This window comes from Cephus cinctus, unplaced genomic scaffold (assembly GCF_000341935.2).
Source record: "Cephus cinctus unplaced genomic scaffold, Ccin1 Ccin1_scaffold0330, whole genome shotgun sequence".
NCBI classification, from domain to species: Eukaryota; Metazoa; Arthropoda; class Insecta; order Hymenoptera; family Cephidae; genus Cephus; species Cephus cinctus.
Window position 1 is genome coordinate 1,922,445 of NW_014333027.1, and position 14,754 is coordinate 1,937,198.

Consider the following 14,754-nt stretch of genomic DNA (forward strand, 5'->3'; position numbering starts at 1 on the left):
TTCCGAATCATCATGGCATAATTGCACAACGATGGCATGCCTTTATCATAAAACATAAATACATTTATTAATTAGATCGCGATTGCATTTGTCATTTTTTTTATATTGTTATTCAAAAATCATAAGTCTTGTTCCTAAAGACAATTTTTTTGGGACATCTCATTTAGGGAATTCTGCATATAGCTTTTTCATTGTACACCCTTAAAACCGAATACTCGTATATGAGTGGCACGAAGAAAACATATATTTCACTTTCAGACAAAAGTCTTGGCGACACGGCTTCCGACGTGATCAGCGACAGTTCCGGCGTGGGAACTTCACAGTCAGATACAACAAATTCTCTATGTATTCCTGGGACGACAGTAGTCTGCGTCGAAGGATACAATAGCGGTATACCTGGCCACCTGACCATTAACCAAGGCGACATTTTGGAAGGTATCCACTTTTGTATTCCTTTCAATGTTTTCTCTTAAGAAAAATTTTCAAATTCTTTCCATCTACCTGCTCTGTCATTTGTATTCATTTCAAACAGTAACTGGCGCTACGGACTGCGGACTCCTGGAAGGCGTTTTGCGAGGTCAGGGTACTGGTCTCTTTCCAGCTCACTGCGTCCAGGAGGTCAGACTTCGACATACAAATATACCACTCGGGTCACAGACGTCCAGGGAAGGGCGAAATCGTGTACTGGGACGCAGAGAATCACAGCACAAGTATTTTGCCACTGCGCCACGATTAAAGAAACCGTGAGAATCATGATCTTGAAATTGTTTACCTAGGCGAAGACGTGATTCTTATTGTTTAAACGTTTAAAATTATTTTTGCAGGGTCACTTCAGAACCACGCACTGTTGTGTTACATAGATCAAGAAAGGGTTTTGGCTTCGTGCTAAGAGGTGCCAAGGCGACGTCGCCATTGATGGAGTTAACACCTTCCGCCAGATATCCTGCTTTGCAGTACCTGGATGATGTCGATCAGGGTGGTGTTGCTGACCTGGCGGGTCTTAGAAAAGGAGACTTCTTGATACAGGTGAAATCTCATATTAAATTTATGACTGTTCCACGAGGTTTGTTTGCTTAATTTTATTATTAATTGTTTTTTTAATTAAGATCAACGGAGAAGATGTCACTACAGCGTCTCACGAGCACGTGGTGGACCTGATTAGAAAGTCAGGCGAGCTCGTAAGGATGACCGTGGTATCACCTGTTATCAGTCTACCCAGTTCGCAATCGGCAGCAGCTTTGCCGACTAGTCAGCCGATTCAGAGGCAGTATGCGACGCTACCACGCAAGGGTAACAATAACGTAACTATTGGTGGTACCCTTGGTAGATCACCAGCTCCGATGCCACCCCGAAGGGATCCTAAAACAACCTTGAGTGTTGGAAGAGCCAGAGCAAGATCTATGGTGGCTGGATTAGGTATGTAAAAAAAGACTTGGTTTTTATTTAAAATTCTAAGTACGCTTTACTAACCTCTGATGGAGCAACTTGCAGAAGGAGGTGGCGAAAAAGATGATGGGGACGAAATAACGTCGACCGGAGCGAAATCTAGCAGTGCGGAGTCGATTCATCTTCCTCAGCAACCATCTACCTTACCCAATACCGGACAGAACACACCCGTTCAACCGAGAACAGCAAGTATCAGGTCAAGACCAACCTCGAGCAGAATAACAGCAGCAGAACTAGAGGTAAGTTCGGTGCTCTTTGCGTACGTTGGAACCGGATGTGGAATCACTGTCCAAAATTCAGGCACGTCCCTCCTTTCAGGAACTATTTCAGAGGCAACAAGGCAGTGCTAGTGGACAGTACGGCTCCTCGATGATGAGCTCTCACTTTCAAACTGGTCAGGCCACGAAATCGCATCCATCATCACCTGCGAAAACCGGCCGAGTGTACGCAAGTGTTGCTGAGATGAAACGAAAGGGCAAAGTAAGATCTAAGTAATACAAGATCGATAAGCATTATCTTATTAAGATGTCTGGAATGTGATCGTAGCTCAATCATTCCTTTGTTGATCTCTTGATACTAACGTTTGAGCCTAGTACATTTAGTATTGCGTAAGTTCGCTACTTCAAGTGTCTAATCTAAAATGGGTATTAAAATAGTATAACCAGTATCCAGTGCAGAGTCAGTAATGGGCTTGTATTGTGGTTAATCTGTTCTGGAGATATCTTGATGACAAAATTATTCCCTCCATTTGCGAATGCATGCCTAGGGTAAAAGTGCCTGTTTTGCATGTCTGTTGTAGTATGCGCGCAAAACTCGAGCCTACCACAGGGCACGATCCGGGCGCGGACGGGACGATGAGGACCACTTATATTACTGATTGAAAATACTTTATGTCTATAACCTCTGATACTTGCATGATCTCAGGTGACTAGCTCCTTACCTAACGAAATGTTGTTGCTTTATATTTGCCCACGTTGATGCTTTTGTAGTTGTCTACTGACTCTTCTCCAGAGGATATATTATACTCGCAGCTTACGTCAAACGGTCAGCCATGAAATAGAAAGAGCATAACGATTCCTTGAACTATTAGTTGCCATTGATTAACAATATGATTAAGCTGCAGAGTTCTCTTGACTAATCTGATCCGTTAACCCATATTTTAGTCGAATTCACGAGTCCGCTTCTTTGGTGGCCTTGGCGGCGGTTCGGATCTTCATCGCGACTTCCACAGCACCCCGGATCTTAATATTCAAGTACAATCTTCAGTTCTGGTACCAAAGGGTCACAGGAGTCAGGAAGATGTAAATGCCTTGACCAACAGGAACGCTTTACCGCCTCCTAACCATCCTCCACCACCTCCACCAGTAGGTCAAGTCATCAAAGTCAACGTAGGTGCCAACGTACCGGATGTAGTTACACCTGCCTCTGTCTACGACAATATGGCTCATATACAACAAGTCAAAGGTACCAATAGTGCTTATTGAAATGTCCGTCTATAATCTTAGAAAAACTTGACAAGCATGTTAATCCTTTCTTCTTACATTTTAGAACTCGCTGCTGCATCCTCAGCGGAATCCGGATATGGAGTCATGTCCAGTTTCCGACCTTCGAACAGCGCAAAGTTGTACGCTTCGCCAGAGGATATGAAGACCGTTGGCTACAGGTCACGAAGTCTACCAGCTCATTCGAATCGCTCACATGTGCGCAAGTCGCATAGTCTTCGCGCGCCAAATAGTACCACGTTCAAGTCGACTGGTCAACAGTCGGGCAATAATAACAACAATAACAACAACAATAACCAATTGACCAACAATCAGTACGCTCAACCGCTCAAGACGAACAGAAGTCACAGTACCGCCGGTATGAGGGAACGCAAGAAGAAAGGGATGACCTCGAGTTCCTCTGCGACGAATCTATCAGCACCGCCGATACCGGAACCTGATTACAGCCTTTCGGAATCAGAGAACGATGAGACGGATGGCGAGTCCGAGATAGCCAAGGAACTGGAGAAGGCTGCAGCGCGGGAGAAGCTCGAATCTGCCAAGGAAACATCAGGGAACTCGAACACCTCGGGTAGTTCGTCAGGAAGCAGCTCGTTGCCGCACTCCTTCAGCGTAGAGGAAATCCAAAAGGTCAGGACACAACTTAAGTCCTCTAAGAGCCATCCTAATGACTTTCTGTTGAAACAGACCCAGCAACTCGTGGAAGATGGCGACAACAGCTCGAGCGGCGTCAGCTCCGATCAGGACGTACCTGTTGGCCCGCCAACGGGCTTTGACGACACCCGCAACGAGAATAATCCTCATCAGCCGGTGGTAGCCACTCCTACCGACAAGGAGAATAATCCTAAGAGAATGAATTATAGCAGCGGGATGTTGACGAGACACGCTGTCAGTCTGGCTCAGCTGCCACCACCTATAGAAGCAGACGCTGAGGAACAGAACAACGATCTCTTCGTGCCGCCGCCACCCGAATTCAATGCTGGTCCATCTTCCGGGGGCAATAATGCAGATGAGCTTGTGTTCGCTCCGCCGCCTCAATTCTGTGACAATCGGCAGCAGAATCGTGTCAAGATTATCGGCGCTATTCCAAAGGTTGGAAATAGTCAGGTGAAGCCACCCAGTGGACGGCTCCATAGCCAGTGAGGAATCGTACGAAATGAGATCGACTGTTAAGTAACTAGACAAGTGGACTGATTGTAACAAAGATTCTAATGAGTATTTACTATAGATGGCGATGTTGATGATAAAACTTAGGATCCGTTAAGTATCTCACAATTTTAAAGTCAATATTTATTGATTGTCAACCTTTAGCCCCGATGATGTAACCTATAAATGGTCAATATTCTAAAACGAGATATTCTTATTGCTCGTTATTAACAATAGGACAAAAACAGTGCACTAATTACAGAACATGAGCAATTTTCATGTTTTTCATTTTATTATTGATCAGGTAGCTACGGGGTTCAAGGTTCGTGATGACCACTCGGTCCCATCACGTGGAACGTGTTAACATTAATGATGACTATCTTATTCTAATTAAGAATTTGAAATGGTCTGTGGAGGTTCTAAATAAGGTACTCGTGTGTTTCTACTGTAAACATAGTTTAATGTGTGAAAGATGGAGTCTGGCTGGTGTGAACAATCGTCACGAAAAGTTGCTACGTGATTCGAGAGATTAAAAAAAAAACAAGAGAGAGAAAGAACAAAATGACTTCAGGCAAAAGGGTGTCGTTATAAGATGGTATATGATTAATACAATTTTTTGACATTTTCCATGTGGAATCTGTCGTTGTGAACGCGTCCGGCGCGTTTCCGGGTCGCTACAGCGGCCTAAAAGGAACGTGGATTTCCGGGCTAGACAAGATCGAGACGATTCAAAGAAAATATCTTACGTAGGTAGTCTCTAAGTCAGCGTGGTAATAAGCAAAGAAAAAAAAATTCACAATTCCAGAAGCGAAGAAAGAGCGTAACGCGTAGACATTTTTTTCATATTTCTAATTAAATAAACTACGACGTGTATTTAATACTTTTACAAACAAGTAATCAACAAGCTGTAGACGCGCGTAGTTATTAAACGGAAATGGCCAATTCCTCTGGGCGAAAGAAAAATAAGTTAGTAGATAATCCAACAACGAACCCGTCGATTCGGCATACCAGTGACTTTATTCTTCTTTCCTCAAATTATTTTTTTCCAATTTTAATTTCCGAAGCATAAGTGAGAAGTTGATTGAAACCATTTTTCGAATTATCCTTGTCGAAATTAATTTGTTAATTTTAATCGAGCATCACGACGGTTTCTTTTTTATTATTTTATCTCAAATTCATTCAGAATGAAATTCCGTTAATTTCTTTAATCTTATTATTTTTCCCGCTCATTAATTTTTTTCTTTTATTATATTAACACGTCTAAACGCTCGGGGCTGGATTCCCCGCGTATTTTGGAATCTGCCTTCGACGCGCACCTCTTGATTGAGCTATTAACATTTAAACTAATTCGAGGACGAAGGATTAGTAAGAAAAGTGATCGACGTGATTGAAATCGAGAGTACAAAGGAGAGATTTCAACATCACAGTTTGCTAATTAACAAATGGATATCGGACTGCGTCCAGAGAATATAAAAGCAGTAAGACACAGAGTGGTTACAGAGATAAATTTTTAAGAGACATATGCAAAATACAAAAGACGTGCTACCAGAAGAGATTAAACGTGTCCGCTATAGGTTTTTACATTGATTGATCGTGTGATCAATGGAACAACTATTCTTAAGTTCTTTTCGTGGCTAGATACTGCTCAAATGCCTAATTACAAAGCTACTCACAAAGTCATTAAGAATTGTTTCTAGTTTGTAATAACGAATATAATAATTATACGATGATCATTAATTATTATTATTATTATTATTATTATTCTCATCATCTTCGGCGATATTCCGTAAATCCTAATGATGCATTAGCGCCTCACGTACACTGTACTACATTATCGCACCACAACCATATTCGGCTTGTAAGATAGACTGTATTCCTTCCATTTGAAAATCTGTACACTTGGACCGCGTGGAATTGCGTATTTGCAACTGCGCAATGTACCGATTAAAGCGTTATAAAAACCAGAGAGAAAGTGTTAGTCAAATAGTCAGTCGCTTCTGAGCGCTTAATTAGAATAGACTATTTTTTTTCTGTTTACTTAAATAATAACTCTGTGTGTCAAGATGAGAGAGTGCTCACGGAATAAAAAAATATTTCCTTTAAAAGGTCATTCTGTAGCATGACAAGTCTGTGTATATAGAAATGTAGATTTTCTTTTCATTCGTTCTCCTTATAGTTATTAGAGTACGCTCAACGCCAGTTATTGAAATCGATAAATCTTTTACAGTGTATTGCAAAAGTAAAAATTCCATCTTGGTCCATGTGTATGGTGCTACATATTGTATATATTGAGTAACATTTACTATACATTATATTGAATATCTATTATTATGATTACCGTAGACTTAAGTGATTTCCATAACGACGTCCTTCCTATAATAATTGTTTCTATGCCTTTGCAAATTAAAAATGATAAAAATGCATTATACAATGAAATATGAATATTAAGTCGTTGCGCGCGTCGGACGAGAACGTGAAGGCTGTTCTTCCTTTCGACATAGATAGAATTTTCTTTTAATTTTTTCTCCTATTTCTCTAATAAAATGAGACTGCGATATTACGAGTGGTCTTCGTTACCTTTTTTATTTTTCGAGTCAGTCGAGCATGAAGTCACAACTTTGAAGAGCAATATAAAATAAAATACAAGTACACAGATAGATGTGGAATCCGAATTACTTGAGTGGCAAGTGCTCCAGTCTCGTAAAAAAACACTGTTTAATTACAAATAACATCTATGCATTCACTGTTGCATAATCTGTCAAGTTAAGTTTTACTTTTTTCTTTTCTTTATCGTAAGGGAAAATCGGTAATCATGTCTCATAGAGTCAGCCGCGTCACAATGACTATTATAGTTACGACATTCCTGCCAAAAGTAATATAATAGTAATATCGAAATTTAAGAGAGTTTACTACATAAAATGCACTCCTCATATACTAGTGCGCATGCGCAAATAACAAAAGTTTATATATACATATATCTCCTCCGATCGGTTCCAAGCCATACTTTAACGACTGTTCTAAAGTCCTAAACAGTTATTGAATGTCGTACGTGGTTGTAAAATGAACGCGATAACGAGAATCCGGCCATTAGAACCTGCAGATTTTTCTTGTAAACTCGAGAAATTGAAAAATCTGCAAGTACGCATGCTCACTCGCTTCGCCTTTCATTCGAAATGAGTATAAAATATAGCACACATGCATTGTGTGATAAGACGCGTGCACATACCACGGCGCAATGTCCAGCAGGAATTTCGGGCAATGAAATCCTAATAAAAAGATATAGACAATTCCCACGGGATGTTCACGCGCGAAAAGGACAAACATGGCGTCGATGCGTGCGCGCGCAACGACGATCCATCCGACTCGTCGTGACTAACCGTAAAGTATTTAAATCTATAACGAGATATATTATATATAAATATATATACAATATATAGTTATTCTATAAATATAATTAGTTATCGCGCGAAAAGTCGCGGATACGCCGCGCCTGCCACCTGTCGTGAAGAGCGTGACTTAAAGATAATTGCATTACGAACGACTGAATTTTTAAACATTTATTTTCTTAAATGTTTCACGTCCTTAGGACAACTTTTTCCTACCTTCGCGACCTCTGACCTCTATTCCCTTCCACTGAACTTTATATGTAATTGTCAGCGTCCTCTCACACTTCTACATGCACACAACTACTGTTCCACTCGCGCATATACATACGAAATATACAATTACATATAAACACTCACACATGCCCACCCTAAAATTATAATTAGCGCCAATTGTCATCCAACTATAATGACCATTCGATTATTAATTGTACGATTTACGATTAGTGTCTTTTGTATCATAGTTATTACGCTGTAAGTTGCAAGGTACGTACGTGCAATTTTTCGACGATGAATAATAACCGATCATGTTCAAATAAAATAATCTTGTGTATTTACCTATCGCCTACACCGGAAGTTCCCATGCAAGGGCAAACGGGAAACAGAGGGAAAAATGGTCGAACAACATGGAGGGTAAAATAAATGAATCAGTCACATGATATAAACGTTCCTCTTTATTTATCGATGAAGTACATTAAGTAAGGTCAGAAAGATTGCGTCGCGACGTTCCTCAACGTCTATCGTTGATTCTCTCGATGATCTCCAACCTAGTCAGGTATGTTGTGCATTTAAATATATTACCTACAGGTAGATACCATATACTGTTTCAGCCTTAAGAAACAATGTGTCTCGTTATAATTGTTAGTTGTGTCGAAGCTTACAGCAGTCAATGCCATAGATGAATTTGCAAACGGTAATTTACCAAACTTTGGAGCTTCATGGATACTATTGAAGCAATGCAGCGAGGTAAAGAGATCACGAGTTATGAATTATTATTATTATTACTATTAATATTATTATTATTAACGGTCGTCGCGACGTTAATTCCTAACGATATTGCGGATATGTGTTTCTCGCTTATAGACATGTTCGCCAATTAGCCATTAAAACTGAGAGAGCCCTAAATCTATACATATGTATATATATATTTTTTTAATAATTCGTCATTCTCTTTTCGATTGTGCCGCGGACCTACACTAGGTCGTCATTTTAACGTACCTATTATCATATGTATTATTTATTAGCCTTTGAAACATTGGTGGGATATAATAGCATGTATTTCAGTGTGCAGGTATTACACGATTTTTTTTTTGGGTAATTTTAATTATACAAAAACTTTCGACGTTCTCATATTTTGAATGACGCCGATATCGACGTTTTCAACAAGTATATAGATATTCTCCTCGTCTGCGTGTTCGTGCACGCGTGGTTTGTGGCGTAGAAACTAGTTGCTCTTTCTACTTTTTCTTTTAAATTTAATTCTTACCAGCCATTTTTTTAAATTTATTCTAAACTATAAATTCCCTAATGTGTGAGCATCATACCTATCACGATAATTCGGTGTCATCAACATAAATATAAACAAAAGCTTAACCGTGAATTCTTCGTTTACGAGTCAAAGATATATTATATAACAGAACACGGATTTTTTTTTTGAATGGTGTAATAGCGAGCAAAAAAGATTGAGAGAGAAAAAGAGGAAAGATTCTCAAACGATTTATATAACATTAAATACAGTTATCTTTCCATAATTATTTAAATTATAACTATTTCATTTTATCTTCCTTTCTTTATAACTTATCGCTGCATCGACCGAATATCAACGGAATAAAATCCTAATTGTAAAAGATTCCTAGAATATTGCGATTATAAAAATAAAATTGTGTGTGTATATATATATATATATATATGTGTGTGTGTGTGTATATATACATGGTGAAGCATTTAAATCGAGACTGTCAAATAACTTCAGAACAAGATCTTATATGAAAAAATGTTTGAAACAAAAGTTGTATGGGTTTAAGGGAGCGAAAAATGGCCTACGGTAATTTTATCGATGAAGGGTTTTAATTGAAGTAGGCCATTCTATTGGCCCCTTAAACTCCATACAAGTTTTTTCTCAAAAATTTGTTCATACAAGACCTTGTTCTTAAGTCATTTGACAATTTTGATTTGAATGCTTCACCCTGTATATATGGCATACGCGTGTACATTTTCATTATTAAAACTACAAAATGTATCTCTCGTTCATATTCCTTAGCGCGCCACAATTTATTATTTCTCTATTGATACAGGATGTGATATCAGTATCTATTATCTACGTTTATCATTCAAAAAATGAATTCCTAATTGATGTTAAAAATCCACTTTTAAATTATAAGTTGGTGATCTCCGATTCATCGTGTATTACAATAACTTGTATGCTGACTTACTATAATTTTGTTAAAATTCCAAAAATCAGAATACTGTTAGAAAGAATTCAGTACTAGATGGCTTGACATTTTGAATGTTCCAATTAAAAGTAGAAACGTGATTTTCTACAGCCACGAAACTCGTGGAATTCATAAAATTTCTTTTGCGCAATTCTTAGTTCCCTCAATAGCAATGACAAAGAAAATCAAAGGAATACTGGCAACAAAATTGTGCACCGAAAGAGAGTTCAAAGAACGCGAACGCTATCTCCCCACCTAACGATATATAAATGGAGAACGATAATGCCATCTTGATATATAAAAATACTCTTTGTACGTTGCATTTCAATCGCGTTACTAACGGGAGCTTTGACCATCACGACAGAAACATCGCGTATTGGCGTTAGCACTTATCGTCAGTGCGCGTCCACCCACCTCTCTTCGTTCTTTTATGAGAATAATCGTTAATTATATAAAATACGTGTAGGCACGTTTACAATATATTATACTATATATTTTGTCTAATACCTAGAAGCAATGTGCATCCTAATAAAAGACTCGATTAGCGCCGTAGATGGCCATTCAAAATTGTAATTCGTTGCACAGTCGTTTGTCAATAAAACAAAGACAAGACAGTTGAAAAAATTGAAAAGTTATCCCCCCCTCCGACCTCTTGTACGTTAATTAAATGCAAAACGAGTAGAAGTAATTTTGTATGCTGCCAGGGTCATTATTTGTTCTTGTCTATTTTATAAAAGAATAGAAATTTCGAGATACGACAATTCTTCTTTGTCCTATCACCCGTCCGATTATCGTTAACTTTAACATTACATTTTTGGTCCGTTAAGATATTGCTATTCAATATGCCGATCGTCCTCTCGTTAAATCTTGCCGATACTATCACTCAGCAGATCGGATAAAAACATATGTACATATGTCGTTTAAAAAAATAACTAAAAAAACGTAAAGGGAGAAGTAATCGTAATTAGCTATTCGGGCCACTTCGTTAAAGTTGCTGGAAAATACGATCAAACCTACCGATGGCGACGTAAGTACTCCAGCGCAATTCGGGCTAAGTCAACTCATCAGTGCATTGTTTTCTCTCCTCCTCGACACGCTGTCGCGTCCTGTTAAAGGCCTCCGTTTTGAGGAAGTCGACAGTCTTGTAGACGGTTGTGTTCGGTGGCGATTGAGCGACCGGTAAACTTGAGGAAGCAAAACTTTCCGTGGCCTCAAGATCTAGGTCCAAGTATTGGAGAACAACCAGACGGCGATTCGATGAAGCCGGGATAAAGTTATTATGTTCTTGGTAGTAGTAGAACTGCATGAAATATAAAAATGATAACAGATGCTTTGCCAGAAGTTTCTGTATACATTTTGTAAGAACTTTAAGAGTATCTGAATCAATGTATTGAACTGTTGTGTTAAATGGGAAAGAATATTTGTCAAAATAATATTAAAGAAACTCTGTGTGCCTTTTGTGGCATAATTTTATAGATATCGATCAACTTTGGTGCTTTACTGATCTTTATAACATGGGACTGATTAGTAAGTGAGAGAGAATAGATAACTGATAGGTTATACATTTTTTTTTATATACTCGCCTCTTCTTTATCTTCCGGAGCATTGTTATCCTCATCGGACGTTGATTGATGGCGTCCCGTGTGACTGTGAGAAGGTGGTGTAGGACTTGGAGCTGCACGCATTCGTCCTCGCCCAGGTGGAGCAGCTAGTTGCAGGGGTCCTGGTAATAGCAGGTGCATGTATATTTTTATGAATCATTAAGAAAATTTAGAGGAAGTATTGACATTTTGGTTATTTGTATTTAAGGAATTTACCTTCTAAAGGAGACTTGTTAAGAGGTGGCTTGAGCTTCCTATTAATACTAGGTGGTTCAGCTGGTGAATGTTCGGTCGAACTTATATCTGGTACAGATAGAACTGGCCCAGGAGATGGTTCGTTACTAATAACTGACGTTGAATCGCTGGTCTTTCTTCCTGGCTTTAATTGTCTATAGACGACAGGCGGTGGGGGAGCCATAGTGGTCGGAATCGAGGTCGTGCTTTCCCTCATTTGTGGACTCGGTAAATTTGAATAAGTAGCCGTCATAGAGCTTTCTGAACGTGGACTCGACGGTTCGTCGTCATGGAAGTCATATCGAAATACTCTGTTATCATCTACGTTCGAGGGTGCAGCGTTCGAATAACAATGTCTGGGAGGTCGTCCTACTGTACTCGTATCGGCAGCTCCTCCAGGCTGATGAGATCTTGGAAAATCATACGTTTCATCCGTTATTATAGCAGTTGCTGGTGTAGAAGGTGCTGGTGTTGCTGGTGTAGTCGGCTTGGAACTCTCTGTAGCACCATCCAAATTTAGGTAGTTGTGTCCAGGATTCTCTGGCAGCATGTGTGGTGGTTTAGGAGGTCTTGGCGGTACTGGCAACTTCTCTACCGCGGGAGGAGTCACTGAGTCGACAATACGGAGTTTACCAAAGCGCTTTCTCACACTCCAGGAACCGATTTCCGTGTCGCATGAACTGTGTGCTTGTCTGGGCTCACCTGGTACATATTTTCAGATTCCCTGTTTAATGCTGTAATTGTTTTATGGAGACGCATTGTTTAACTATAAATATATACCACTAGAAGGAAAGGTGTCCCAATTAACACTAGGTACTGGTGTTGTCCACTCGTCATCGGTAAAGCTCTCAGCATCCGTTGTGGTTGGCGATCTTGGAGGTGAAGGTGCTAACTTTCTTGGAGCATCGTAGTGCTCTGGACCATGACCCAAAGTTGAACTAAGCGAACTTGTGTCATTCAAACGTCGACCAGAAATACATTCACTGATTGGAATGTATGGTCCTGATATTGTACTAGTTGGTGAGATCGGGGGTGACTCTTGCGATTCAAACTGAAACACTATTGGAGGAATAGGCCATTATTGTTACCCATCATGAGAGATGCACACACGCTACATACTCTGGCGCTGTGCATCTTCATCTTGTGTGTATGCCTTCAAACTGCAAACTTGACAAACTGCATCCACCCATTTGTTCATATCTGCCTCATTTTCTGCTGCAAGGTAGTATGTTCTCTTAGGTGTCTTAACATTAAACATGAACTGATATTTCTGCTTCCGATTTTCAAATCTCAAGCCTGCATCTACCTGTTGAACAGTAAGATAGTCATATAACACTGACACCTTATATTAACAAAATTATCATAATCTGAGGAGGTGAAAGTTACTTGTTCGCATTGATCCAGGTCTATACAGCCTTTCAGCTTGCGACAGCGTCTATCTGTGTAATATTCCAGGAAATACTGTCCAGGTAATTCCCCACTGTGCCGTAACGCAAACCAACGTTTTCTCCATCTCTAAAATCAAAATCTATCTATTGTATCTACTAAACAAAGAAATTTTAAACCACATAACAACCTCAGCACTAGAAAGAATTTAACTCTAAACCACAATAATTGACAATAATATATTGAAATCATATATCACACACAAAATATTGTATAATCAACCAAAAACTTCATAAGATAAAACAATGAAGCACAGTCATTCATTATTACAGGCAGGTTAGAATAAAGAACAATGTATCCATACTCCTTACATTCTAAGAAAACTTTAAAAAAAATTCACTGACAGTTCTCCACCTGGGCCAACGTAAACAATGGCATTTTTTCAAAGTAATAACCAAAAGTCCTTTCACATTCTGATAGATTGAACAGAAACATAGATACCCACCGCTCGCCAGAGTTTTGTGGGCGGTGATTTTATGAGCCAGCCTTCGTGAACTATCTCCTGGGTTGTTTTGAGCACCTCCATGCTCGTTGTCCTTTACGATTGCACGTCAAGTAACTAATTAGTAGACATCTTTCCAACTACAATTGGAACCACCACCTCTGGTAGTACACTTGCCATCCATTTATCTATTTTTGGACGACACACTCGCGTTCCTGATTCTCTCACCAGCGCACTCCTGTAATCTTCCTCCTCCACCAACCCACTACACGCACACAGCCAAAACACGAAATCTCTTCACATTACCAACTCATTGGCATCACCACAAACACTTACCAAGGTTTATAGATGACATGTGGTTGTTCCGCTCCCTTTTCGATAACGAAATGCGACAGAGATAATAATGGGCGACTCTTGCCGCCAGAGACGTTGACCTTTGGACACTGTAAGTAAAGTAATGAGAGTAATAAGTACTTCGCCACCTAATTGCCATATGATTCATATGTTTTCCATTCTTATGTTCTTACGGAACTTGTTATTTTCGACTATATGTATGTATAGTATGTATTTTATAGTTTATTGGGAATGGAGTATATGTTTTACAATAATTATTAAAAACTTATAATTTGATCTTACTACATGGAATAGTGCAGTATATTGAGGTTCGAAGTTGCAAGTACTGTAATTTTTGTCTAATGATTTATTTTATAGGCTTTGTCATGGCCATTTTCATGATCATGGGCTATGTTCCTACCGGAGTCGAGCGAGTTGAGATACATTGAATGTATAGTGAACTATACCTATAGTTCACTAATAATATATAGATATGCACCACACGTAATTCTTCTCTCAACTTGACTGTGGTGGAAACATAGTGATGGACAATCGAAAAAAAATTATGGTGTTTCAAGCATGTCCGAAACGATTCAGGATAATATAGATGCAAATAAATTATTAGGCGTACAAGTTCTCGGCCCTAATCTTTAGTTAACGATAGCACCTATTCAAACTTTAAGGTTTTGCCGCCCTATGGTGGTTTGAAAGTACCTAGCCTCGGTTTTGAAATGCTTTATAACAGATGGCACTCATGCCGATATAGCTTCAGAACTTGCAGAAGCAAGA

At 39.2% G+C, this 14,754-nt stretch overlaps 2 protein-coding genes across 8 annotated transcripts in view; one reads left to right on the plus strand and one right to left on the minus strand.

Annotated features, from left to right (window-relative positions):
- LOC107266874 (protein shank) overlaps window positions 1–8,018 on the plus strand; it is a 98,096-nt gene extending 90,078 nt beyond the window's left edge. For 3 of the 6 annotated variants that reach the window (XM_025084128.1, XM_015737853.2, XM_015737854.2), the window contains 8 exons: window positions 259–435; window positions 533–743; window positions 825–1,026; window positions 1,107–1,416; window positions 1,492–1,685; window positions 1,747–1,926; window positions 2,610–2,910; window positions 2,995–8,018. In XM_025084128.1, the coding sequence (XP_024939896.1) occupies window positions 259–435; window positions 533–743; window positions 825–1,026; window positions 1,107–1,416; window positions 1,492–1,685; window positions 1,747–1,926; window positions 2,610–2,910; window positions 2,995–4,091 (2,672 nt within the window). In that variant the 3' untranslated portion in view covers window positions 4,092–8,018. The remainder of the gene's footprint in view (window positions 1–258; window positions 436–532; window positions 744–824; window positions 1,027–1,106; window positions 1,417–1,491; window positions 1,686–1,746; window positions 1,927–2,609; window positions 2,911–2,994) is intronic. The other 3 variants (XM_015737856.2, XM_015737857.2, XM_015737855.2) reach the window with 2 other exon arrangements.
- Window positions 8,019–8,133: 115 nt separating this feature from the next.
- Window positions 8,134–14,075, minus strand: LOC107266876 (GRB2-associated-binding protein 2). Of its 2 annotated transcripts, XM_025084143.1 has the most exons (8): window positions 13,969–14,075; window positions 13,636–13,897; window positions 13,131–13,259; window positions 12,864–13,050; window positions 12,525–12,803; window positions 11,727–12,446; window positions 11,493–11,632; window positions 8,134–11,209 (listed from the first exon to the last, which is right to left on the minus strand). In XM_025084143.1, exons 2-8 carry the CDS (start codon window positions 13,714–13,716, stop codon window positions 10,961–10,963), a joined length of 1,785 nt encoding a protein of 594 aa, XP_024939911.1. In that variant the 5' UTR covers window positions 13,717–13,897; window positions 13,969–14,075; the 3' UTR covers window positions 8,134–10,960. The 2 variants fall into 2 exon arrangements, with proteins under 2 accessions (XP_024939911.1, XP_015593344.1); XM_015737858.2 differs by having other exon boundaries at window positions 13,636–14,045.
- Between the last annotated feature and the right edge of the window lie 679 nt (window positions 14,076–14,754).